This window comes from Thamnophis sirtalis, unplaced genomic scaffold (assembly GCF_051295495.1).
Source record: "Thamnophis sirtalis isolate CommonGarterSnake01/CBP01778 unplaced genomic scaffold, rThaSir2_p1.2 scaffold_1, whole genome shotgun sequence".
Classification (NCBI taxonomy): domain Eukaryota; kingdom Metazoa; phylum Chordata; class Lepidosauria; order Squamata; family Natricidae; genus Thamnophis; species Thamnophis sirtalis.
The window spans coordinates 52,392,657-52,420,501 of NW_028261381.1; the positions used below are offsets into that span (position 1 = coordinate 52,392,657).

Here is a 27,845-nt window from a genome sequence, read left to right on the forward strand (position 1 = left end):
TTTGCTGATAGTACTATAAGCAAACTCTTTATCTGTGCTATGAAAGCCAGAAGAGATATAAATAGGGTAGGATAACTTTAGTTTCCCAGGATTGCGAAATACAACTCCAGGAATCCGTTTCAGATGGAAAAGCTCAGACCAAGTTTCTTACTCTGCAGCTAGTTGTGTCAGGCTGGTCTTTCAAATACAACTGGTGTTTACATTGCAATGTTTCTGCTCTTCAATTTTTAATTTTTTTAATATTTTAGGGGTTTTCTTCTACAGATATCCCACTGTCAGTTGGTATCTTAGACCCCAGAGCAAGTCCTACCCAGCTGAATACAGTTGAATTTCTATGGGATCCATCTAAGAGAGCATCTGCATTTGTTCAGGTAAGGAAAGAAAATACTCCTAAGTGGAATATGTTTTATCTCAAGCCATTAGAGGGCATCATTCTTTCATGTTCTTTGGGATACATTTCATTGAGACTATATGGGACTGAGAATCTGAGAATTTTATTTCAACCTCCCTTTAACTTAATAATGTTCATAAAATAACACTTCTAAGGACATGACTGTTTACTAAATGGGCAGGACAGAACACCCTTACGTTTGAAAATCAATTCTTTTCAAATCTGCATTTTTTCTTTACAGTGAGTGTATTTTTAAAAAATTAGGGCTCTAAATTGCTGAGCATGAATCCCCTTTTGGGACTATACATTATATTTATCAGCTGAGTATCCAGAGGGTGGCACCTTGATTGACCCTGCCAGGGTGGAAGATAGAAGAAGTATTCCAATTATTGAAGATTACATAATTTTCATTTTTCTCCAAGAAGAGGAGTAAAATATTTTAAAAAAACATTGAGGGTTAAAAATATCTCTGAATATTTATACTTTTTAGTATTAAAAGAGGCTTTACCATCTGAGCATAACAATAGTAACAATATTGAAGTATGGTCCAAACTACAAGTGAAATTTTAATCATTAATACTTTTGGCATTATCTGGCCACCAGACAGATAATGATAAGACAAATTCCATTATTTAATGTTTGGTAGAAAGAAATAGCTGCTTTAGGGAAGAGCTGATTAAAAAGGAGAATGTAATGAGTAGTAGCAATAACACCTATATACTGCTCCTGTATACTTTACAGCACTTTTTGGGTGGTTTACAATGTCAAAGCATTATTTGCACATTGCTCCCATGTGGGTTTTCATTTTACCAACCTTGGAAGGATGGAAGGCTGACTCAACCTTGAGCCCCATCAGGATCAAACTCCAGGCTGTCGGCAGAGTTTGCCTGCAATGCCGCATTCTAACCACTGTGGATGAGGATTCAGTGGGTACCTCAATTTGGATAATACTGATTCCTTTCCCATAGCTAAGCAGTAGGTTACATTATTAGTTCAGCTTCCCCTCATAAGACTTGTCAAATACTTCTATTAAAAAATAAAACAACCCAAAACCCAAATCTCAAACAGTGTGATTTGGGACTTGAGCACTAAGCACATTTCTTTTGGTTAGGTGCACTGTATTAGTACGGAATTTACTCCAAGGAAACATGGAGGGGAGAAAGGGGTACCATTCCGAATACAAATGGATACGTTTAAACAGAATGAAAATGGGGAGTATACAGAACACTTGCATTCTGCAAGCTGCCAGATCAAAGTATTTAAGGTAGGTAGCTAATTTCTTCCATTAATTTTGTACCATAAGGAGATGCTACAAATGATATTTCTTTCCCTCCCCCCACTTTACTTCATTATTCTTGAAAAGAGGATAGTTGGACAGATATGAGGGGATCTGTAGGCTCTCAGAAAAGAAGCAGTTTAAATTGGCACAATTGGGGGTGGGAAAAGATTGTTCTGTGAAAATTACAGATAACCACATATTAACATTTGGATTTTTCATTAATTTTTGACATCTCTTTACTTCCTCTTGGTGATCATTCCCTCCCTTTTTGGCAGTTATTCAATTTTCTCTATATGGCCCCTTCACCTCTTAGTTCATTGAAAAGCCGCTTGTACATCCAGAACTAATTCCTAATCTCTCTCCATTTTTTTCTCATTAGAATTAGAATGGGATGCAATTGTATTTCCAATATCTTATTCCCAACTTGCACTTGATTTGACATAAGGATCTCTATTCATGGGATCCTCCCTAGTATTTCTCAAATTCTGGGAAAATTTGTTCTCCTGAAGGGTGAATGAATGACTACTTCAGTTTCTATTTTTATATAACTTGAGCATGGCCACTTTCTCATTGCTTTTACTTTTTTGGTAACCACTCTCAAATGTTTAGGATCAGATCTAGCAAAGCCCGTCTCTTATTTTTCTTGTCTGGACAATGGAAGTCTGCAAACCCAGCTCTGAAGATCTTGCAGTACTGACTTTGTTTGTTTCCAACTGTGTTCCGGATGGTTGAATTCTTCTATTATTACCATGCTCCTTCTCTCTGCAAGTTCTTTAAGATATTTAAGAATTATTATCTACTTCTGTTTGGCTTGCCAGTCTATAGCACACTATCAGCATACTATTTTCATGATTTTCCCTTCCTTGTATTCTTACAAAGTGCTTCCAAATAGATTCACGCTAAAATTCTTGTTCTATTAGCAAATGTGTGCACTTCCCACGTATGAAGCTACTCTTCCTCCCCTTTTGCCTGGCATATTACTGTTGAGTAAGTTATATCATTCAGTCCCTACATTTCACTCATGAATTTCATCCTACCAGATTTTGTAATATTGACTATATCATATTTGTGTTTAGACTCCTAGTTCTTTCTGTTTGTTCCCTATAATTTGTGCATTTATATAAATTCTTGACTCATATGACTTGGCCTATTTCTTCCTGCATATATGTGTCCATTATTGTGTGATTCTATGTCCTGAATCCCACTTCAGATCAATTCCAGGAATAACACATGCTAAAATAAAAGTGCTATAAAAATCTAATTAATAAATAAAAACTAGAAACAAAATTGAATTTAATTACTGAGCAAATTGGAATATTAGCCAATGATGATTAAGATAATAGATTATATCGATCTGAATGAAGACGGACATGTCTCTCTCTATATTTCTGGAGAGTATGATACAGATACTTTATTGGGATATTGTTTTATGTTCAATAAAGTTAAAATTATTAAAGGCAGTTATCCAATAAATATCCTCTCTGCCATGAAATTCACTTGATGAATAATCACTTTAATAATTCCTGTATTTATGAGCCTTCTATGTTTGTTGGGTACCTAAACTCTAAGGTTTGCAAAAGAAAAGCAGGAATTGTCTTGCTCACCATGGTTGTATCCACTGATGCCATTGCTAATGGAAAGTATCCTTCAGGAAGGGTGGAGAAACTTCAGCATCCTCTACATATTGTTGAACTACCAGCATTTTTCACCATAGCCATATTGGGCAAGATTTAGAGTTCAGCAACACCTGGAACAGATTGTCCATGCCAGTTTTACAAAAATAGTTTTCTATCCTATATCCCATGGCACATATACGTACACAAGGGAAGAATGTCCATTAAATCATGCCTCAATGTCACTTTTATCAATAAAAACCTTTGCACTTTCTGTTTAACAATCCTTTGCTTAAGACAAACTAAATTTATATGTGCTTTTATAGCCTAAAGGAGCAGATAGGAAACAGAAAACAGACAGAGAAAAAATGGAGAAGAAAACCACTCAAGAAAGGGAGAAATATCAGCCTTCCTATGATACAACCATTCTCACTGAGGTACCACTGTCCTAGAGTTGCAGTGTTATATGGTTATTACTTGCAAAAGACTGCATATTTTATATGTATAGAAGGCAGTATTGTGGAGTGTTCAATTTTGAAGCAAAATGATACAATGGGTAAAGTCTAAAACAGGACACTGTTGCATTTTTAGATTTGATGATGCTCAGTATAACCTGCTTGACCTGTATTTAAAACTAATATATCCTAAAATTGATGCTTCCTAAAGTTCCAAAGAGCTAAAAAGAATGTTCTGTTGGATTCTGAAATTCAGATTATCAATAATAACTTTCTAAGCCAATTGGAATCAGTTACTTAAAGTGTCTCTACTTGGATACTAAGGTGATTTTCTAAAATCCACAGCCCTATCTTTAGTTGCAGTTTTGGCAATGAATTGAGGTAAAGCTCCCACCCATTCCCCTTCTAACCTGCCACCAGAATAATAAATAATAATCATTTTTTGTACCTCAGACTGCATGTACAATTATATTGTAACCTGAAAATGTATAATTCTGCAGACCTCCTCAAAATGATACTCACAATGTGGCAGGCTGGGTGTACAGAAGGAGAATAGTTGTGCTGTTGTGCTGGGGAAATAACATGTGAGAAGAAACCACAATTCTCTTGATGAGTACCTCCACTAAAGGAGAGGGATTGCTAGTCGAAAAAGAGCCTTAACAATGGGGCATCCAGATTATAGACTGACTTCCCTAGAGAGGTTTACTGATGTATACTGTATATTCTTTCAGCACACAGTGAAGGTCTTCTGATGATCTCAGTTTTTTAAACCTTTAAAAATAATTATTTGATCTTATTGTGTTATCCTTTGCTTACTTCTATCTTCAAGGTATTTCCCCCCCTTCAATTCTTCTAATTCATTTTAGATTTTGTGTTTTATTTGTGCAGTTCATTTCATTTCATCATTGGGCAATCTAAACAAACAAAAGTAAAAACAGATCAATAGGCAGATATTTTTTCAGGGAAGTTTTGGTCTCATTCTTCTTTTGAGACTTAAAAGATTTTGACATTTTAGTCTTAAAGTTCACATTGCTGCAAGACCCAGATTAAACAAACATTGAGAAAGTAGGGTAAAGTTAAATGTTTAAAGAAGAGCTGAAATAAATTTGCTGTTTCATTCATAGAACCTTTTATATCTGTTTGTGTCATTTAGACAGCACATTATGGGTCCTAATGCTTAAGGGCAGTGAGTCCTCTGCCTGGAAAATGACCTAGTTTTAAAGAACTACTAGATTGAGGTGGCCTGTTGTTGATGAGAATGACCTTTAGCACCTTAGAGCAGGGAGTCATAAAGTCCGTATTCCAAAAAAGTTAAATATTTACGAATGTTTGTATTTACTATGGAGAGAAATCTTAAGTTAATGCACAGGTTGCCTGTTATATCACTGAAAATGAATGGCGAAATCCTTTCAGCTGTCTCAGTTGTGGCACCCCTTACAGCCACTAGCAAATCCACAGTGCGGATAATGGATAATATGGGGATTTCTTAAGCATATTTCAGCTGTAAGGAAGTGGGGTTGGAGGAGAAGCAGGAAACCTCCAGGTGCACAAACATCTACTCTTACAACATTAGATTCTGCTAAGAATTTAGTTATACAATAATATATAATAATTTAAGCATATGTTTAAAATTATTTCTGTGTAAAAAGTGAGTGGGTAGGCTTGTGCTAGCTTTCTTGTAAGCCCACTCTGCATATATTAAGTATAACATCTTTATATGTAGTAAAGAGTGCTTGAAATGTATTATATTCTATATTTATAGATTAACAGCCCTTTCCCCTACTGAATATACAATTGAAGAATGGCTTTTTATTTGTTCCACCATGTACAAATCTACAGTGTTAGGAAACTAATTATAGGTTATTTCCCTGCTTATGCTTAACATTTGAGTAGCTGCTTGAATTCTAGTGCATATACAATCACTGTTGGAAATCAGATAATTTCAGAGTTGGAGTGTGCATGTAGGTGATAATAAATATATTTTTGCTATTGATGATCCCACAAAAGCTAGTTTTAAAACAGAATGAGATTGCATTTTTGGATTTTCTTTCTCAGCACCTTGGTTTTGTTTGCAGTGTTCCCCATGGCCAGATGTGCCTTATCAAGTGAACAATGCTCCATCTCCAAATTACAACAGCTCTCCAAACAGTTTCAGCCTCGGAGAAGGGTATGTGATGAATATTTTTGTCTTTTCTGCTGACAGAGGCAACCCAGTTTTGAGATTTTATGGTTGTGTGTTCTAAACACTTCCGAATATAAAAGATTAGGAAGCTTAACCTGGCTTTCAGGCCCAGCTTAATGTTGATGGACTGAGATTGTAAGATCCATTCCTGTGCAACTGAACTCTTGCACAACTTTGCCTTATTTGAAAGCTATTTACATAATAGAATACTTGAAAGATAGCTTTTAAATGACACCCCCCCACACACACACTGTTAGCTAGAGGAAAAGGTAATGTTTTAATTTATTTTAGATAATATAATATGCAACCTATTCCCTCCATTTTAGCTTTGTAAGAAAAATATGTGTTGGACTAAGGGATGGTGGTTTGCTTAGTTCTGTAGCAAGCTTTAAGGCTAAATGAAGATCTGGACATGATTTCTCTCAGTCTGATTATAAACCATCTCTGGATCGCAAGATCTTACCATCATAAAGTAATATGAGCCACTTCAAACATTGCTAGAATAGTAATCTACAATGATAATTATCTTATATTGATATATTTATTTTTAAAATATGACCACCTATGTTATGAGCCATAGCTCTCAACAATACTAAAACTCCAGAGATAGTAATAGAACCTGATATTCTCCAATATATCACCAAAATATGGGCCCTGGGCTTTAACTTCATCCTATCCACAGGTTTTTTCCATGTGGAAAAAACCAACTGTTTAGAACTTTCTGGAAATCGAAAAGGTCTGCCAAATCCCATGGGAAAGGTGTTCCACAGGGTAGAGGCATTTAAATGAAAAAGGCATACTTCACAGGACCTGCTATATGACAATATTTGAGGGAAGAGACCTAGTTCATGCCAACACTTTTTCTACCACTTGAATGAGATTTAGCTCCAGGTAATGCCAATTTGATTTTAAAACTCAAGATGCAGTTTAGATGCTTCATATTTTAAAACTGCATTGTAGTCATTAACCAGCACAGAGGCTTGATAAGACTCAAGCAGCTCTTGTTAAAACCAAGAACAGGTGACTATGCATTGGCCCAAATTTAGAAAATAATAATAATAAAGAAAATTCATTTTAGATATTTTACTGTATCACCTAGGCTGTATGGTGGTGGAAGTGGTGGGGAATGGCCAAGATGATTAAATGAGAGATTTAAAAATGCTTTCTTTTTTTCTCGACTGTATGTTTTTTTAGCAACAGTTCTCCAACTCATCAGGTGGAGCTCCTGCCTTCCAACAATGATGTAAGTATCTGGGATCGTGTTAATGTGGTGCTTTTCTTTTTTAGGACACTGATGAACAGTTCATTTCAAGACCTTCTTATTCTTTTTGCAATGTAGCATCTCCTTCCCTCTGCTTCTATTCAAGATGCTCAGCAGTGGCTTCATCGAAATAGGTTTTCTCAGTTCTGTAGACTATTTTCAAGTTTCTCAGGTATGTGTATTAAATGTACCCTTTAAAGGGGTACATCTCTACTTTTCATAGGTCATGTGTTGACATTTCAGTGGAATAGTTTAACTATGCATATTTGTATACATTGGCTTTCTGATGACTAGGTGCAAAACTCCTCCTTTTCTCCCCCCCCCATTTTCTAATTAGCATGTGTGGTCAGCCAGCATCTGTCATAAAACATCTGTAAAAGGTGGTTCTGTATTCTTGGATATATGTTTTTGGAAAGAAAAAGAAAATCACCTGTGCTTGAAATGTATAGGTGCCGACTTATTGAAGATGTCCAAAGAAGACTTTGTTCAGATTTGTGGCCCAGCTGATGGTATTCGACTGTTTAATGCCATTAAAGGAAGGTTTGTTATAGTTCTTGTTCTTATATCAGTCATTGAGGATTGAAATATGTAAATATTGTGGAAGATAGAGGCTCAAATTTAATACTGTAACTTTGCATCATCAGTGATCATTACTGCTGCTTGTAAAAATCACAGATGTCCTCCACTATTCTGCTTGCACCTTACTGTTCAATTACAGAATACAGAAACAGATTTATTGATACAGAATACAGAATTACAGTGTTGGAAGGGACCTTGGAGATCTTCTAGTCCAACCCCTTGCTTAAGCAGAAGTCATACTGATAGTATCCTTGGGGCAGTCATGTTAAAGCTATTGATTAAGATTAGAGAACTGTACTTTTGCCTACGATGCCAAAACTGAACAGAAAACTTTGTTTTGCCTTTAGGAATGTAAGGCCTAAGATGACCATTTATGTGTGTCAAGAACCTGAGCAAAATCGGACTCATCATCATCAAAAACGAGAGAATGGAGATGGTACTCTTTGTAGTAAGTGTCATTTGGGCAGAATCTGAGCTATTTGAGAGTTTCTAGGATTCATTTCACAGAATTTAAGAAATTATAAAAAATAGTTTTATTAGACATATAAATCTAGCATTTGAATTATATTCAGAAAAAGCCTGTTGGATGCATTCTGGAAGATTCAGGGCATGTCTGGAGTTTCTCCAGAATGGACCATATGTACCCTGAAATCTTGTCTAGTGATTCCATAGTACAGGCAGTCTTTTTATAAAAATTATAACCTACAAGGTGGAATGATGGGAATTGTAATTTTTAAGTGACAGCTTTAGGTTCTAACATAGTGAATAGTTTTATCAGAATTTTCCAATTAAGGTGTTTAACATAGAAGGATGTTACAACAATTTAATAAAATATTTTTATTCACTATTCAGTGTTTCTGTCCTTGCCACTATCTGCTTCACATTTAATATCTTCCTTCTGCCCTATTGCATTTTCCATGACCAAATTTTGTAAACAAAAAAATGAAAGGAATTTTTTCATCATTGATCCATTGTTCCCAGAGTATCTAAATTTGTCAGAATTTTATCTATATCATGGCCATGATATATGCCAAGACCAAATATTGGTGCTCAGTCTCAAAGAAAACCAAATTATCCCTATTGAATCCTCAAATTTGAAGACATTATCTACAAAAATAGTTATAATTATGTTTTTTAAATTTTGGGAGACTTGATATGCATGCAAAAGAAACAAATATGCCTTGAAATTCTGCTAAGAAACTAAGAAAGCTCAAAAAATTCTAAGCACATCTAGCTGTGGTCCCTAATAATGTGAAATTTGTCAGGCTTCATTTCTTCATCAGGAGAACTCTGTCTATAATACTAATGTCAGGGTTCCAAAAAACACCCCCAACAAAATAAAACTCCAAGGGTTGTGTTTCCTTAAAGTTCTAATTTATTAGAGATTTCATGTTGTCACATCTAGGAAAACCCGAATCTGAAAGCTTCCAGGTTTTCCCACCCAGTTGAAAGTGCAAGATCCTGCTTCAGCACCAACAAGTTTATCACATGGTCCAATCTTTCACTGCCACAAAGACAGATTCCACCCATCCAGTTCAGGCCAGACAAAGATGACCTTGACTTTCTAAGAAGAATATTATTATGGCTACATATCACCCAACTCCATATAATCCCCACCTCCTATTTTCCCATGGTAGAAAGTGTGGCAGGCCTGAAGTCCAAAGGAAAAGATGGCTTGCAGTTAATTCATTTCTGAAATGAATCAAATGGCCTCCAAAGCAATATGGCAAATCATCAAAATGAGATCTGCATTAAGTATTGTGATTGAGGCACATTCATGATTTTACCCCTATTCATGGGTAACTACAATAAGTTTCCATAATGTCCTCTCCTTCTCCTGATAACAGAAGGATTCTTCTCATGTCCCAGTCTCCTTGCAAAATAGATGACTTGGTTTTAAGGTTTAAACCATGGCTGTCAAATTCCCAGCCCTGATTTAGCGAAGGGGGAAAAAGTCCTGATACATTACATGATGCCGCCATGATGATTTGAGCTTGACACAGTCCAAAGGGCAAGCAGTTACAGCATCTAATGGTTTAGGTGCAAGATTGTTATAGGAGTCAATAATTGACCATATCTACTGGATCTCTTTCCAAGGACTACACATGGTTTTGCAACCCTGAAGTTACCTTTTGAATCAGACAGTGGTCTTGGGAAAGTTACTTTTAAAAGATGATTTTGGCTTTCACTAGAAGACATTCAATGTCAAAAGATTTCTTGCCTGCCTCCTGCAAAACCTTTGATAAGATGTGTGTCAACCAGCATGATGTCTGATTTTCGTCAAGTTTTGGATGAATAAAATATAGGAGAGCATACTTTGAATCATATGAAATATAGGAGAGTATACTTTGAATCATATGAAATGCAAATAGCATGTCCCTCAAGACACAGTTCAATGTATAGGTTGATCTTGTGCAAGTAATGTGTTAACTTGTGGCAGTTTACTGCATTAGCTAGGATTATTTTTTTTGTTTATTTTTATCCCATCTTTATTATTTTTATAAATCACTCAAGGTGGGGAAGATACCTAATACTTATCTTAGTTTCCTTACAACCACAACAACCTTGTGAGGTGGGTTGGGCTGAAAGAGAGTGACTAACACAAAAGAGGGCCCCACATAATCACATGTCGCCTGCAACTTGCCAGTATCTTCACTCCTGAAAGTTATTCTTTCTCCAATACTGTTGCAGTATACCATGCTATCTTCTTAGAAGAGTTAACTACACTGGAGTTGATGGAGAAGATTGCAAACTTGTACAGTATTTCCCCACAGCAGATAAACCGGATCTATCGACAGGGACCTACAGGGATCCATGTATTAGTGAGCAATGAGGTAAGAGTTTTAACCAATGTTCCCTCTAATTTTTTTTCACTGTGTGCGGAAAAGTATAGTGTTCGAGCAGCACATTTTCATGTCTGAGCAGCTGAATTTTTTTTAGCCATAATTGCCATCAGAGCAGATGTTGGGAGGGGGGCAAGGAGGAAAAGGGGCCCCTCCCTCTCCCTCAGAAACCCAGGAAGGGAGGGAGGGGAGGGGAGGGAAAGGAAAGAAAATGGGAAACAAGAAAAGGAAAGGAAAAAGGAAAGGAAATAGAAAAGAAGGAAAGGAAAAAGGAAAGGAAGTGGGAAAGAAGAAAGGAAAGGAAAAGAGAAAGGAAAGGAAAAAGAAAAGGAAATGGAAAAGAAGGAAAGGAAAAAGGAAAGGAAATGGGAAAGAAGGAAAGGAGAAAGGAAAGGAGAAAGGAAAAGAAAAGAGAAAGGAAATAGAAGAGAAGGAAAGGAAAAAGGAAAGGAAATGGGAAAGAAGAAAGGAAAAGAGAAAGGAAAGGAAATGGAAAAGAAGGAAAGGCAAAAGAAAAGAAGGAAAGGAAAAGAGAAAGGAAAGGAAAAAGAACAGAAGTTAGAAGAAGGACAGAAAGGAAAAGGAAAGAGTTGAAAGGATTGGTACTGCTCAAAAATCAAGTCTCAAGATCCTGTGGACCACTTTGGTTCAGGCATTCCAATCCCACACTGCTTCCCTCTCTCCCCAAAGCGAAGGGATTGCAGAAAAAATGCTGAGCCCAGAACGGGGCTTCAGACGAGGCAATGCCTGAGAAACCCCGGATGTGCAGAGAAATGCAGGCTACAACCAGCGAATCTCGTTTTCCCAGGAACTGACGAAGCCCCAGAGGACCAATGGGAATTCTCCCTTCTGCAGCGTCATCGATCTCCGGGCAGAGTCTTCCTTGATTTCACCAATCAGAAATCAAGAGTTCAGAAGGGAGTGAAGGGGGATATTTTCAGTCACATTTGAAGGCATTAAAAAACACTGCGCTGCACTTTGAAACTTGTGCCCGGTGTTTTTTTGTTACCTGCACGGCCGCTCACACCCGCACTTTAGAGGGAACGCTGGTTTTAACTAGAATATTTTGCACCTGATGTCCAAGGCATAACATTAACTTATTTGTTCATTCTGAATTATATTCCTTTCAAACGACTTTGAGCTTCAAAACATTAAAATGTCTTAATCACTCTTTACTGCTTTATTTAAATAAGTTCATCAATTTAAGATGCCTTGATCCTTGAAATAATTAAAACCAGAAATTTCTGGTAGAATGTATATGGTGCTAAAGTGAGTAGAATCAACAGATGAATGTTCATTTAGGTTTTTTTTAATAATTCCAATTCGCTTTATATAATATTTTACTTTTTATTTCCCAATCTGTTTTTTTTTAATCATATTACCTATTTTCAACCCTGATTACAGACTTGGGGAAGAGTACACTAGTCAGATAATAGATATGAGCAGGCTATAAACCTTGCAAATAAATAGGCAGACAAAACAATATTCTGAAACATTGCCTACAAAAGGCTAGTATTGAAAGATAATTAAGGCATGGATCGAGAAACATGGCAATAGTTGGGATGATTTGTAGCTATCTAGTAACAAATTTTGACTTTCAATTGTTTAAGAGTATAGCAGCCCACCATCTCCAGTAAAACTGATGAAAGTTTGAGATAAACAGGAGTGGATTACATAAATTGGTTTAAATATAGTGAATTTTGAACAAAAATAAGGGTCATCAGACAATTTCAATTTACATTTTAAAAAGTTATTTCAACTACAAAACCTATGGCTTTGTTTCATTTTGATTAATCTTCTGATAGGCAGAGGGTAGGGAAAAAGACACAGATGTTCCTAGATAGCATTATATGAAGACTGAAATATATAAAAACGCGAGATAGTTTAGTAAAAGTAACTGATATCAGCCCTAATAACTATAAAGTGTCTTGCTTCGGGGCAAATGTGAAGGGAATTTACCTTCTTTCTTGTAACTACTTCTAAATATATCTCACTTAATTATACCCTGTATTTACCTGCCAAATATTACAGCTTTTTCTTAGTAGCCTGTTGCATGCTTCAGAATCACTTAAGTTTCATTGTATTTGACCTCTGGACGGAGTTATAGCTAAGCACAAAATTCCCATGCCGTTATGGATCAAGCCTGTAATGTTTGCTCTGAAAAGTTGCTCTACTGTTTCACCCTGATGATTCAGAAACTTGTAACATTTGAATAGTCATGAAATGCTTTAAGGCAGCATTTGGAAAGTGGAATGGCCTTGATTAACTTTGGTGCGAAAAGGCTTTCAATAAATATTTAGGTTACTGATTAACAACTGCTTTTGCCTTATTTTTTGTCTTCTAATGGTAGGGCAACAGCAGGGAAGTAAAGGATAGGCAGAATCTGGTTGTACCTTTTCTTGTTTTTTGTTTTTTTTTGGTATAAACATATTTTTATTTCCATTTTCATAACATACAATCACATGTATACTATACATAGCCAGTATCATATAGTATTAAATAATGATTACTTCAGTTCCTCTTGTCCTCAACGCCCCAAAAAGATTAACACCCATTATTAGCTCTTCTACTCTCCATACACCTCTTTCTTCTACCTCTCTCTTACTTCCTATCTTCCCTCCATCTTCCTTTCCTACTCTACTTCCCCTTCCTTTCTCCTTCTCCTCTCTCTACATTCCACTCCTCCTTATCCTCCTCATCTTCCCCCCTTACCCTCTCTCCTATCCCTCTCTTCCCACGTTTCTTCTCCCTTCTGATTCCCACTCTTCCTCTCATTGGTGTATTTCCGCTTCCATACTACTCTACTTCCCCTTCCTTTCTCCTTCTACTCTCTCCCCTTACCACTCCTCCTTATACACCTCATCTTCCCCCTTCCCTAAGGTGACCAGATTTTCAGATTGGAAAAGAGGGACACCCTTGACCGGGGGGGGGGGGGGGCTTGATTAAAAAATTTTTTTGTGTCAAAAGGTCACCCCAGGACACTGAAACCAGAATAAATACGAATCTGTTGCCAAACAAAATTTTGATCACGTGACCATGAGGATGCTGCAACGGTCGCTAAGTGTGAAAAATGGTCATCAGTCACTTTTTTCAATGCCATTGTAACTTTGGTCACTAAATGTTTTCCCCCTCCTCGAGACTCCTCACTTCTTCCTTCACTCCTCTTGCTTATCTACCTTCACCTTATCTGTCTTCTGCTCTTTCCCTCTCTTCCTTCCTTCCTCCCTCCTTCCATCCTCTTCTTTCCTCACTCACTCCCTTCCTCCTTTTTTCTCTTCCTTCCTCCTTCCATTCTTTATACGATATAAAATTCAATGAGGGTGAAACACACCAAATCTGGCAAAGCTGCCTTGCACCAACCTGGCCTGCCCATAGAATAGCAGCCACTTTGAGACACATAAACCTGGTTTGAACATATTGCATCACAAAGATTTGCAAAGATCACATTTGCAAAAAGGAACATTTCTTGTAGTAAATACATTTTATAAACAATTTAAAAGTAAAAATCCCCCCAAAATAATAAAAAAGGTATTCTATAAATAAAAGAAATCCTTAAAAACCATTGTTAAGTATTACACCAGCAATAATTTATACTGTCACCATTTCAAACTATCATCAGAAATACGAATCTGTTGCCAAACATCAACATTTTGATCGCGTAACCATGAGGATGCCACAACGGTCGCTAAGTGTGAAAATGGTCGCTAAGTGTGAAAAATGGTCATCAGTCACTTTTTTCAATGCCATTGTAATTTTGGTCACTAAACAGCCATGTTCCTGACTTAACAACCACCATGATTCACTTAACGTGGCAATAAAAGGTCGCAAAATGAGGCAAAAATCATTTAACAAACGTCTCCCTTAGCAACAGAAATTGGGGGATCAATCCTGGTCGTAAGTCGAGGATTACCGGTAGCCAATTGCAAAAGGCAACTTTACTTGGAACAGGTGAGATTGTGCCCGGATCCCTTTCATGCCAACATATCCATCTTCTGCTCTTTCCCTCTCTTCCTTCCTTTCTCCTTCCATCATCTCCTTTCCTCACTCACTCCCTTCTTCCTTTTTTCTCTTCCTTCCTCCTTCCATTCTTTCAGCTTCATTTCTTTTGCCTATCTACCTTCTCTGTCTTTCTGCTCTTTCCATTTCTCCCTTCCTCTTTGCTTTTGTTCCTTTCTCCTTCCCTCCTTTCCTATTTCTTGCTTCTTCCTTCCTTCTGCCTATCTACCTTCACCTTCTCTGTCTTTCTGCTCTTTCCCTGTCTTCCCCTTTCCTCCCTCCTTCCCTTCTTTCCTTTCTAGTTCCATCCTTTCTTCTTTCCTCTCTCCCTCTTTTTTCCCTTCCTTCCCCCTTCCTCTTGCCTATCAACTTCATCCTCTTTGTCTTTCTGCTCTTTCCCTCTCTTCCCCTTTTCTTCCTACCTCCTTCCTTCTCCCTCCCTTCTTCTTTTTCTTCCTTTCTTCTTCCATCTTCCTCCTTCTCCTTCCATTCTTTCTCCTTCCATCCATCTTTTCTCCTTCCATCTTCTCCCCCCCTCCCTTCTTCTTTTCCTCCCCCCTCCCTCCTTCCTTCCTCTCCTTCCCTTTCTCGCACACAGGAAGGGGAGGGGGGGCTATCTAGTCGCTTTCACAGCATAATTTCTTTATCTAACTTTTAAAAAACAGTGTGCAAATCAAACGAGATTTTCGTAACCTGCGAAGCACCAAGTTATATTATGTTGTTACAAATTCGCAGCTACTCCATTCTTTCTGATAGGGAACTACATTTCCCAAGATGCCTCAGGTCCTCAAAGCGCTGAACGCAGTTTTGCAATTGACTCCAGCGAGGCCCGGTAGCCGCCGGCTGGGGTGGTTGTCAGGGCGATGCGGAGCGGACGCGCCGTTTGTTACTGCTTCCAGCAATCAAGACGGACAAGGGAAGCGACTGAAACGGACGCTGGCCGCAGGAGAGCGAGGCTGCTGCCAGCCGTTTCACCTCGCGCAGCGAATTTGCACTGGGTCCCGGGGCTTCTGCCGGGCGGCAGAAGCCCGGGAAGCGAAAGGAAGTTTTCTTCCCTACTGAAACAGAAGCCGCAGCAGGAGAGCGAGGCTGCTGCCAGCCGTTTCACCTCGCGCAGCGAATTTGCACTGGGTCCCGGGGCTTCTGCCGGGCGGCAGAAGCCCGGGAAGCGAAAGGAAGTTTTCTTCCCTACTGAAACAGAAGCCGCAGCAGGAGAGCGAGGCTGCTGCCAGCCGTTTCACCTCGCGCAGCGAATTTGCACTGGGTCCCGGGGCTTCTGCCGGGCGGCAGAAGCCCGGGAAGCGAAAGGAAGTTTTCTTCCCTACTGAAACAGAAGCCGCAGCAGGAGAGCGAGGCTGCTGCCGGCCGTTTCACCTCGCGCAGCGAATTTGCACTGGGTCCCGGGGCTTCTGCCGGGCGGCAGAAGCCCGGGAAGCGAATGGAAGTTTTCTTCCCTACTGAAACAGAAGCCGCAGCAGGAGAGCGAGGCTGCTGCCAGCCGTTTCACCTTGCGCAGCGAATTTGCACTGGGTCCCGGGGCTTCTGCCGGGCGGCGGGACCCCCGCACGACGTTCTGTGCGGGCGGCAGCCGCTGCGCCCATGCTCTCGGAGGCGGCGATCCCATTCACGAAGAGGCAGCTCCTCGTGGGCGCAGCGCCTGCCGCCCGCACAGAGTGAATTTAATTGGGATCGCCTGCGGCCGCGAGGACTCCTCACGGCCGCAGGCGATCCCAATTCACTCAGCCAGGGCGGGCAATTTCTGCACGAACGGACTACTCCTCGCGGCCGCAGGAGGACAGGGAGGAGGAGGGGGCAGCTGCCCGCACGCGGTTCAGGGGCTTCTGCCGGGCGGTGGGAGCCCCTGAACCGGCCGCGGGCGGCTGCAGCTGCCCCCACCCTCTCCTCCTGCCGCGGCGAGCGGAAAATTCGATTAGAATTAGATTACTCACCAGTCAGCGCAGCTGCAACCTCTTTCGTCTTTTGTAGAAAGGAAATGGAAACTCGCGCAAGCGTGCTGAAAATTTCCCATCCCAGCCAGCTCACTGATTGGCTGGAGTCCAGGCCAATCTAATCAGTGAGCGGGAGGCTGGGCTGGCTTAAATTTGTAGGTAGTAGGTAAAAGGCTAAAAGCACGCTTTTTTTGGCGCTCGCAGCTCCCGCCCATCAGCTGCTAGCTTGCTGGGCTGGCTCATCTGGTAGGATAGAGAACAGAACGATGAGCCAGCCCAGCAAGCTAGCAGCTGATGGGCGGGAGCTGCGAGCGCCAAAAAAAGCGTGCCTTTTAAAAAGGCGGGCGGGACGCGGGAAAATGCGTTGGAAGGCGGGTGTGTCCCGCCAAAAGCGGGACGTTTGGTCACCTTACCCTTCCCCCTCTCTCCTATCCCTCTTTTCCTATCCTTCTCTCCTCTACTTCCCACTCTTCCTCTAATTCACTTGGTGTGTTTCAGCATCTGAGCAAAATCCCTTTTGTGTTGATGGTATTTATAATTCCATTTCAATACACATAAAAAAATAGTAGTATACATGTACAATCATCCAACATCCCTCCTCCAACTTAGTAAACTCCACTCCCTCCCACCCTCGCCCAACCCCCCCAACCTTCCCCCACCCTGACTTCCCAGAACCAATACATGGTATAAATCTTTAACAAAAACAGTTTAAGATATACTTAAAAGAAAATGTAGAAAGTTAATAACATCTTTGAATTGATCTTAGCTCCTCCTTGCTAGGCTAACTATAAACAATTTGTATCGTTTCTGATCTTAGTCATAAACTATCTGAAATTTCCTAGACCCATGTTTATTTTGAATATAGTCAATCCATTTTTCCCAGTCTCGTTTATATCTCTCATTTCAGTTATCCTTGAGATATGCAACTATTTTAGCCATCTCTGCTAAGTTTGTGATATTCAATATCCATTCCTAGATAGTAAACAAAACTTCCTTCTTCCAGTATTGCGCCACCAACAATCTAGCCGCAGTTATCAAATGCAAAGTCAAGTTAATCTCTACTGCTGTACGGTCAGTAATTATACATAACAAAGAATAGGTGGTTTTTTTTTTTGAGAGAGAGCATTTTACATAATCCATCATATTTTTGTCCAGAATACCTTAACCTTTTTATAAATCTACCATGTAATTAATATTAATGTTTTTTTCCCAACCCGTAGCAAGGCATTCCGCAGAGCATGACCTTTAAAGTTCTCATCCACCTCTTTATTATACAGCAAACAAGCAGCCATATACCAAATCAAACCCTTCAATACTGAGCACTCCATTTCCTGCTAAATTAATCCAATCGCTTAACATTCCATATTAGAGATTTAGTTCATCATTAGCCCCCTGAAACTTTTTAATAGCCATCTGAACCTCTTGAAATTTAACCTTTGGCCTAGCTCCTCCCACTGTTTCTGATGTAACACCTGTATGCTCCTGAACGGTGGCTTGTGTACGTTGCTTTCTTAATTCCTGTTCCATTCATCTGGTAACCACTTGTCTTTGTTCTTTAGCTTCTTGTACCTCTGAAAGAACAAGTTGATCCCCCCTTGTTAAAACTTGAGTGGCTTGCTTTCCATCATATCCTTCTTGTTCTCTTTGTCTAGATCTAGAGGAAGAGGGTTGTCTACCCTTCAGTACGTTGGTGTAGAAATCTTGAACTTTCCATACTGTATTGAGGCAATGTCTTTCCCCAAGATAGCTAAATGCAATGCCGGTTGGTGCGTCCCATCTAAACTGTATCTGGTGATTTTTGAGCTCTTCCACTAGAAAGGCATAGTCTTTCCTAGATCTGAGCATTTTAGGTGGTATCTCCTTCAAGACAGTCACCTCCCGACCCCGGATTTGAAGCTTATTTTTGTAGGATTCCTGTAATATCGTATTTCTCACATCTCTAGTGGCAAAGTAGACCACTATTTCTCTTGGTAATTGTTTTTGTTTTGCCAGTGAGGAATTAATGCGATAAACCTTTTTGATTTGCCAGTCAAGATTCCCTCCTGACCTTCCCGCCATCAGGTCGAAGGCTTCAGAGAGAGTCTATTTCAGGTTCTCTTGTGTATTTTCAGGGAGGCCCCTTATCCTTAAAGCCAATTCCATTTGCCTATGCTGTAGCATTATGATTTCATTGTCTACATCGCTAACCTTTTGCTGGACCGCCTCCATTTTCGTTGCCAAGTTCGTATTAGCGTCACTGAGTTCTTCTAACTTTTCTTCAAGGGCCTGTGCATAACCAACTATTGAATTCAGAGCCGTAACCAAATCCCCTCTAATCATTTGGTTACATGTCATAAGTTTTTCAGACATCTGTTTGTTAGAAGCAGCTATCTCTTCCTTAAGCTTTGTTTCCATCGTAACAGCATGATTTTTTAACGCATCGATTAATTCCTTCTGCAGAATTTCCCTTGTCAGGGGGTCCCCTGCAGATGTAGAAGGGAGTGATGATTGTATTTTAGCAGAAGGCGCTGGTGAATTTCTGGCACTTTTTGATGCGGGGGGAGGAGGGGGGGAATTTTTGCTTAGAAGCCATCTCAAACTTAATGTTCTTTAGTCAGTTAAAAAGTCCAGGCAGTCCAATTATACAGCAATTGCTATTTGTTTTGATAATAAATCTCTTCTTGATAGTAAATCACTTTTAGGCTTCGCAAAAGCTCTACCCGAGGCATGCCCCTCCTACACAGCTCGGTGCCATTTTTATAAAACTTTCAGCAAGTAATCAGCAGAAGGAATTCTTTACAATGGAGCTAAGGATTTATACATACAATTAAGAACTTCACAAGTATTGGTTCAGCTCGGCTTGAAGTCCATAATAAATCATTGTGCTGAGGATGAGCGAAAACTTTCATTCTGCAACAAAAGGCAGAATAAATCCTGGCATGGAACTGCCATGCTACAGCCGGTGTTCCCACCCACCCCTGCTTCCAGTGTTTATGCTGAAAGAGCTAGTTGGAAAACTTCCGAAGCATAGCTGCTCATCTCTCTCTTCTAAGCCTGAAGGGAGGATAAATAAACTGCTAAACAGCTTGATAGATTGCTGTTTAGACAGATTAACGATGCCAAGATTCCAGAGATAACAACCCTCTGTCAGGCCCCGTCCACCGGAAGTCCCCGGTTGTACCTCATGCTTGGTTTATACATGCATGCTAGTAGCCACAACTTTAATTTTGGTGAATATTTCTACATTTGGAAAGTGAGTGGGAGAGAAGAAACCTAAAATGCTTGTAAGAACTATAAGAGGGAGATGGGTCCTAGAGTCACCCATGAGCATCATAGCACCTTGCAATCTGAACAAATGGCTAGAGAGGTTAAGTGCTAAATGTACTGATGTCTGTAAACATTTACAATTAACATGTGTGTTTATATATGTGTATGAATGTATGAATGTATGAATGTATGAATGTATGAATGTATGAATGTATGAATGTATGAATGTATGAATGTATGAATGTATGAATGTATGAATGTATGAATGTATGAATGTATGAATGTATGAATGTATGAATGTATGAATGTATGTTGGTGGTGGTGGTGGTGGTGGTGGTGTTGGTGTTGGTAGTAGTAGTAGTAGTAGTAGTAGTAGTAGTAGTAGTAGTTATGTTATGTGATTTTTAGAGCCCAAAAATTCATACAATGGAAATGGCAACTTGTTTTCTCCTACATGGGTGTTTTCTTGTATGATAAAATAAATGGTGGTGGGAAACCAAACTCTTTTTTCCCCTCAAATTCCAATGGGAATCCTCCTTCCTTAATGGTTGGGTTTGCTAGTACTAGGAGACAATATCTACATGATTTTCTTTTAAAAATAACAGCACCTTATTTAGAGCCACTGACCTCTGGAAAAACATTGGATAGTGTAAAAAATATACTTCTTTTTGCCATCCAGAGATCATTGGGAGTCTGTAGCTCATGCTTGATCAGTGTTTTTCCATTGGATAAAGATTAATACAAAATGTATCATGAAAGAAATAAAAACATCTTCCATTTTTCTCTTCATCCAGATGGTACAAAACTTTCAAGATGAATCTTGTTTCCTCATCTCTACATTGAAAGGTATATCTGCATACATTTCCTGCTATAATGTAGTAGTTTTTCCAGGTCTCACACTGAGAGGTGCAAGAAACAAGAAACAACCTATAAGCATTGTTCAAAAGTTCTTTGGTTAAATGTGGCATAAATGTGAAGATATAACCAGATGGCACCCATGGAGCCCTCTTCTAAAAGCAATAATTATGTTATTCCTGTTGCTTTTCGAAGTAGGTCAAGAGGTCCTCCTGGTAATTGTTAGAACACTTTGAATGGGAATTTGTCAAAATGCAGCCCCAGGAGCCAAATCAATAAAAAGGCTGCTTACCATTGGGTAGGTGTTCTAAGAGGGAAACTGCAGAAGTCTGCTTTAGAATTAGACTGATTTTTCATTGTTTCAGCACGCTTGCGCGAGTTTACTCAGGGTGAGAGAAAAGATAAGTCATCTTCTATCTACCGTATTTTTCAGAGTATAAGACGCACCCTTTTCCCTCAAAAAAGAGGGTGAAAATATGGGTGTGTCTTACACACTGAATACAGCATTTTTGGCCTATTGAAACCCTGTCCCCTTTGCAAAATGGATGTGCAGAAGGTTTGGGAGGCTTTCAAAGTGCTCCTGAGGGCTGGGGAGGGCGAAAAAGGGCAAAAACACGCCGTTTTGCCCCCCTCCAGTTCCCAGGAGCATTCTACAATACACCCAAAGCTCTGCATACCTTTTTTTCTTTTTGCAAAAAATAAGGCGTGCAGAGGGTTTCGGAGGCCTGCAGAGTGCAAAACCTTTTTTAAAAAATTTACCTCTTCAAAATCATGGTGCGTCTTATACTCCGGTGTGTCTTATAGTCCGAAAAATACAGTACTTGTATATAGCTTGTCTCCAACTGAAAAAGTTTATATTTTCTTGCAAAAAAATCCCATAATTTACCATTAATATGCCTTCCCAATACATTCAAAATGATTTTGCAGAATGGCATTTTTACAGTATCCTATTGTACAACCAGAATCCAAGCAAAGTATAGAACATAGAATTGTAGATATTTATAGGATTAAAAACATAAATATTTCAATGAATTCCTTATGGGTTTTTTTCACCCTTATCTTACAGCTGAAAGTAATGATGGTTACCATATTATTCTGAAATGACCCACTTCTCTGTATATTTGGTCTTGGATCAGCTGCACAGCACGACGTCTCATTCTCCTTCCTGCAACTCAGCCTGTAAAGATAGAAAATCCATTGGATAAAACACTCTTATTAACCAAACGCCCTAACAAGAAATTAAAGTGTGTATTTGGGAGACCTGAGGACCACATAATGCCTTTGCTTTGTTCCTGATCTAGTGATATTTTGATTCAAGTGCCTTGTTCAGAAAGTATTGAAATAAGCAGATGAAATAAGCTGGTACAATAAACCACCAGGTTTTGGAATTCATCTTGGATGTGAATTTGAAATTAACTGGGCTTATTCTATTGTCTCCTCTCTTTCCAGACAGTTAGAGGAAATTAATTGTAGGTTTTTATAACTGATTTGTACTAAAACAGTATTTTTTAATACTGCTTTGGCAACTTGAAGATATGTGGGCTTCAGCTGTCAAAATTCCCCATATCATCAAATTGCCAAAGTTCACAAACACTACTTCAGAGCAAAGGAATTATGTTCTAAGCTCATCATGAGAAATATTTTCTGCACTGTTCATATTAACAAAGGTTTCCTTTTTCCTTTTTCCCTGATCTTTTATACCTCCAGTTTCCATTTTTAAATTTTTAATTCATTTCTTTTGTACGGGCTTCAGACTTCCAACTAAAACCAGGACAAATAGGGTCAGATCTCACTTGCAACTGAATGATGTCCCTCCTTGTAGCTAGCTTATGTTATATCATACAACGTGATCATCATAAACTTCAGGTTTATTGCATAGATGAAAGGGGCTGATTCTTGAGTGGAAAAATGGGAGATTGCAAATTTGACTTTCCCACCATTATAGCTAAGAGAACTACAAAACCCTCATGGAACTGGGTGAAATTTGACTTTGAAAGACAATAAAAATGGTTACATGTGTACATAGCCTGTTGTTAAAAAAAAACCTAGCCGTACTCAAGGCTGCACATTAAGCTTTACTTTTAAGCCAGTGATATGTTCAAGAATAATGTAGGTTTTTTTTTTGCAAATGTAGTAAAATGGTTCAATTCACTGCATAGGTAGAAAGCTATAAGTATAATCAGGAATATCTGACTTTTGTGCCTTGGACTTATAGCAAAACTCTTATTTCTGTGGTTAGTCCATAGCTCTGGTGGTGATTCCATCTCAAAACTTTAAAGAGACTGTTGTTGGATTTGTCAGCAACTGTTTTTTTCATGCTTTCTAATGTGGAAGTGTAACCTACAGGAATGTACATGCTTTATATGTTAAAGTTCCTTCCACAAGTAGCATGGACTTTCACATCTCTAACCTTTAGTGTGAGGAGAAGCAGATTTTTACCGTACATTGCTCCCACTTCTCTTACATATTGCATAGAGATGCATAGAAATCACATTAAACTGGATAGACACATGTCTAATATTATATGCTTTATATGCATTTAAGACAGACCTTTGTGCCCTGATCAATTGAATGGGGGAGGTGCGCAGAAGTACCTTTTGTACAAAATTGCCTGTTGGATTAGAAACATACATAAAGAAAGCTAATGTACATCTATCTCCCACATGATTGTATGATAGGTCGTGGATTTGCACACAAAGGTAGACAACACTGGTTGAGGTGGTAGATTATATCCAGCTGCATCATGCAACATTTGATTGATATCTGTTGAGTGAGTGCTCATGGCCAGAATCTTCATATGTGTAGAGTTAACTTCTTAGACCGGAATCTTGATTTATATATCTATATAGATTTGCCTTCATCAAGCTCTTGAAATAAAGCAAAATATTGGACTATTATGCTCCCCAAACAGTTCTGATGGAAACATATCATGGCACAATACAGCTTTGGTTCAAAATTGCCTTTAGCACATTCTTAACTGTGTGTTGCATTTCACAGAAGTATAAATTCTGTGCTCTTGATAATTGTCTTTTTTAACTTCCTGAAATGAACAGCCTTCATAGCAGGTTATAGCTATTCCCCCACCCCCCACAAAAAAAAGAATGGAGAAAGCTTGTTATTTCAGATTAAAAAGTGTAAACCATTTGAGTCAGTAGCAACATGTTTTTCTGCCTTAAGTCTTCATGTTAATTCTTGTAATCCAATAAGGAAGCTGATTGAGGTTTATAAAATAGTGCTAATCCTTGAATGCTACAAAATACCTCTAGACTAGAGGGGCCCAGTCTTTCTGAGCTGAGGACGTATTTGGAAGACTGAGAGTCCTTCACCAAATGAACATGCTCCCATTCACAAGTAAATGCCTCTTGTGATCAGTATGCCCAGTTCTGTGTGGTCTGGATGCACTTTACAGTGGAAATAAAGAAACTGTTGGAAATGGTTAAGCAGCATGCCAACTTTCCATTTAAAATTTAAACCTGTAAACAAAGTTTGGGATGGCAGGGACCAAGGGATAGGATTTTGAGAAATTACTGCCAGAAAATTGTATTATCTTGCTGTATCTACAGCTATGAGACTTTACTTGTCTGTTTTCTTTTGTACTAACCCTGACATCTGAGATAAAAATTTTGGGTAATGAAAATGTTTGGTGATGAAAAGGATATTAGATGTCACGATACCTTTTAATAGTGCTAGTCTCTCAGGAAAAACAGCTTTAAATCAATGCCTGACTTTTAAAAATGTATGCTGAATGTTTGCGCTTATGCCCTTTGTTTTATCCCTATATTTGGTCTTATTGTGAAGCCTGGTTAATCTTAATCTTGCTAAATGTTTGATATCTTCAGATGATTGGATTAGGGTATTTTTGTCTTTCAGAAGGGGTATGGGAGTTTTCTTGTTTTTAATGTGTAACACAAGGACAATTTTAATTGCGATTTAAATGAAGGGAGAATGGAGGCCCAGAATAAGACTTCTGAGTGAAAGTGTCAGAATGTTTGTTTATTGATTTTTAAAAAATACATATTTTGCACTGGCCATTCTGCTGTTGTACAGAATTTTTTTTTTGCTGTCATTCAACTTTATGCTCTGGTAAAACTATAAATAAACTTGTTTGTAAAAAACAATTCTGGTTTTGAAGTATATGTGTTTTCTATTTCTGGTGTTTTTTTATTATTTTAATTCCTTCTGCTTAATTTAATTTCATTCAGTGTCTTGAGATTGACTTTTTGCCACTCAAATATTACTTTCAGAGTCAAGACTCTAGAGAACAGAATTACAAGTAGATTTCTACTGACAATTCTGCTGAGGTGGCTTAATTTGTTGTCTTCCCAGATTCTGCTACTGTGGAACAATGGAATTAAAATGTAAAAACAGCAAAGCAAACTGAAATTATTTTATATGATCATGAATTGAAAAACAGCAGAGCAACTAAATGGCACTTATGATTTTTACTAAAATTGATAATACAATTTATTGTGAAGACTTTGATATCCAGCGTATCTGCAATCATATTGTACTAGACCTAGTCTTAAAGGGAGAGTAACTAAACTGCGGAAATTAGACTGTGGATCTGAAATTATTCAGACTCCATGCAGTTTTCTTGACAAGAGTTTTCAGAAGTGGGTTGCCATTGCCTCCTTCCTGGGGCTGAGAGAAAGTAACTAGCCAGAGGTCACTCAGCTGACTCCGTTCTTAAGGCAGGACTAAAATTCACGGTCTCCTGGTTTCTAGCCTGATATCTTAAGTATTACACAACAAACTGGCTGTCAATGATTATATGCCTACCTTAATATTTTTCCAAGAAGCAAGAGCAATGTGCTAAGATTTATGAGAGATTAGGGACATGTTCCATCCCTGCATCTCTTGAAATTGTGATCCAGGAATTACCAGTGAATTGAGATGCCTTGAGTCTCCCCCGTTGAATTGTTTTGTCATTTACAAATTGTGAATTGCCCTATTTCTGAAATTCTTCTTCTATAATTAGGAATCTATTTTCAGTGGTAGCCCTGGGCATGATTATCATAAAGCTACCATGTTTCCCTGAAAATATGACCTACCCCAAAAGTAGGTCCTAGCTTGATTTTTACATGTGCACCCAATATAAGCCCTACCTCTCCAAATAAGCCCTAATTAAGACCCCACCCACTCCAGGGTGCATAGGTAAAAATTAAGCTATGGTGGGGATGGGGATGTATGGAGCTGCCCTACTACTTACCTTCAGACAATTGTAGCCAGGCTTCACACACCCTGACACTGACCCATTTCTTCGGCTTGCAAGGCTTTCCTAAAGTAAGGTGACCAGATGTCCCGCTTTCGACGGGACAGACATGATTTCTAACAATTTGTCCCGCATCCCCCCGGCATTTTAAAAAAATCCCAATTTTGGCTTCATGTTGAAAGCGCAGTGGATTTGCTTAAGAAATCCTAAGCGGGGCAAGACAAAAGACACTCTATCTAACCCCTCTCTATGTCTCAGTACTTTCATTGAAGATATTAAAACGTTAAAGCAAGAAAACAGACCCCCCCACCCCTTTTACTTCCTTTTATAAGAAAAGATGACCCAGTACCATAGAGCTGCAGGAAATACTTTGGCTAGAGAAGTAGCGACTGTTTCTTCCTGGATTTCCTGGAGGGCACGGAGGTTGGAGGTCGGCTTGTGTGGGAAAAATGGTGGCAAGGTTTCTTTGAAAAATATTTCCCTGGGACTAATTTCACCATTTTAATTTGCTCATTCTTCATATTAACATCTACATCATTCTGGATTGACTTGGAGTGCTTCTTAAAGGCAAGCACAGAGAAAGAGTCAGTGAAATGTATCGTTTTAAGAACAGCAAACCCTTCTCAGAGTCAAAATTATAGTGTAAGGAAAGAAGAAGAAACTTTTCCAAATCTTTGATGGAAATGGCACCAAACTGAGCAGTAAGGCACCGAAATGGAGCTGTGCACTGCACAAAGTTGTTCAGGGGTTCTTTTCAGCATGGGGGGGAACCCTGGTCCTTTCATTCCCCATAGCAACTGAGGCACAGGAAAAAGGGGGCGTTTTCCTTCTGCCTTTCCCTCTTGCTAAATATTTTTAAAGAAAAGTTTAGAGTTTTAAAATGGATGTAAAAAAAGGTTTTTCCCTTTTTAATATAAATGATGATAGTCTATAAAGATTAATAGGTGTGAACAGAATTATGTTATTTATCACAGCAAGATGAAAAGTAGGGATGGTTAAACTGATTGCTTTATTCAAAGAAAAGAACATATCTATTTTAGTTTCCATGTGGAAACCACTTTTAAATTTTGTGCTTGCGGGGGAAAAATGAAATTGTGATTTTAGTTTTCCTGATTAGATAGTTTGTTGTTATAGAATTGGGTAGTATATATTATTGTGTAAAAGTAAAAAGTTGAGGTTGTAATGTTATTGTCTTCTACTGTGCTAAAAAAGAGTCAGAAGTCAATGCCTCCTCCCCATTTTCCCCTTCTACCACACACTTTCTTCTTTTTCCTTTTTCCACTCTTAATTTCCCCTTATTTTCATTTTTTTGTCTTTTATATTCTGATAAACTAATAAAAATAATTAAACAGGCGAGAAAAATGAATTAAAGATGTGATTAAAGTTCACTTTTCATCTTCCTCCACCATCAGTGCCTTTCCCTCTCACTTTGGCCTTTTCTAGTGGAGCAAAAATAATATTTCTGTCAAAGCTTCCTTCCCAGGGGAGAACTCCCAGAATGCCAAGAGATGAGCATTAAAGCCAACCCAAAAAAGAAAGACCCTATCCCAGAAATCTTGCTTCAAGCCGAATTTCCCCCCATTTCCCTCATTACACTAAAAAAAACCCTCTTCCGTATCTTCCTACTAAATGAGAGCCTTTTGGTGTAGTAGTGAAAGGGCTGGCCTACACACCAAGGGAAGATGAGTTCGAGTCTTGCTTTTGGGCCAGTTGTTCTCTCTCAGCCCAACCCACCTCACAGGGTTGTTGTTATGTGGAAAATATTAAAAGGAAGATTAGGTATGCTTTCCGCCTTTCAGTTATTTGTAAAAATAAGACAGGTGGGATAAAAATTTAATAAATAATAAAAATAAAAATAAATGAACCATAGACCATTTATTCTATCAGAACATCTTATTCTTAATCAATTCAATTGGATTATTCCTTCATGAGGATTGAAGGTAGCATTAACTAAAAAGTCCCATTAAAAAAAAATTAATCAAGA

At 38.7% G+C, this 27,845-nt stretch overlaps 1 protein-coding gene across 1 annotated transcript in view; it reads left to right on the forward strand.

Annotated features, from left to right (window-relative positions):
* Positions 1–24,767, forward strand: part of TFCP2L1 (transcription factor CP2 like 1) — a 48,814-nt gene extending 24,047 nt beyond the window's left edge. The window contains exons 5-15 of the mRNA XM_087712056.1: positions 265–371; positions 1,503–1,655; positions 3,610–3,720; positions 5,814–5,905; positions 7,115–7,163; positions 7,260–7,353; positions 7,631–7,721; positions 8,108–8,208; positions 10,452–10,594; positions 20,589–20,640; positions 21,716–24,767. Coding sequence (XP_087568182.1) covers positions 265–371; positions 1,503–1,655; positions 3,610–3,720; positions 5,814–5,905; positions 7,115–7,163; positions 7,260–7,353; positions 7,631–7,721; positions 8,108–8,208; positions 10,452–10,594; positions 20,589–20,640; positions 21,716–21,753 — 1,031 coding nt within the window. The 3' untranslated portion in view covers positions 21,754–24,767. The remainder of the gene's footprint in view (positions 1–264; positions 372–1,502; positions 1,656–3,609; positions 3,721–5,813; positions 5,906–7,114; positions 7,164–7,259; positions 7,354–7,630; positions 7,722–8,107; positions 8,209–10,451; positions 10,595–20,588; positions 20,641–21,715) is intronic.
* Positions 24,768–27,845: the final 3,078 nt, after the last annotated feature.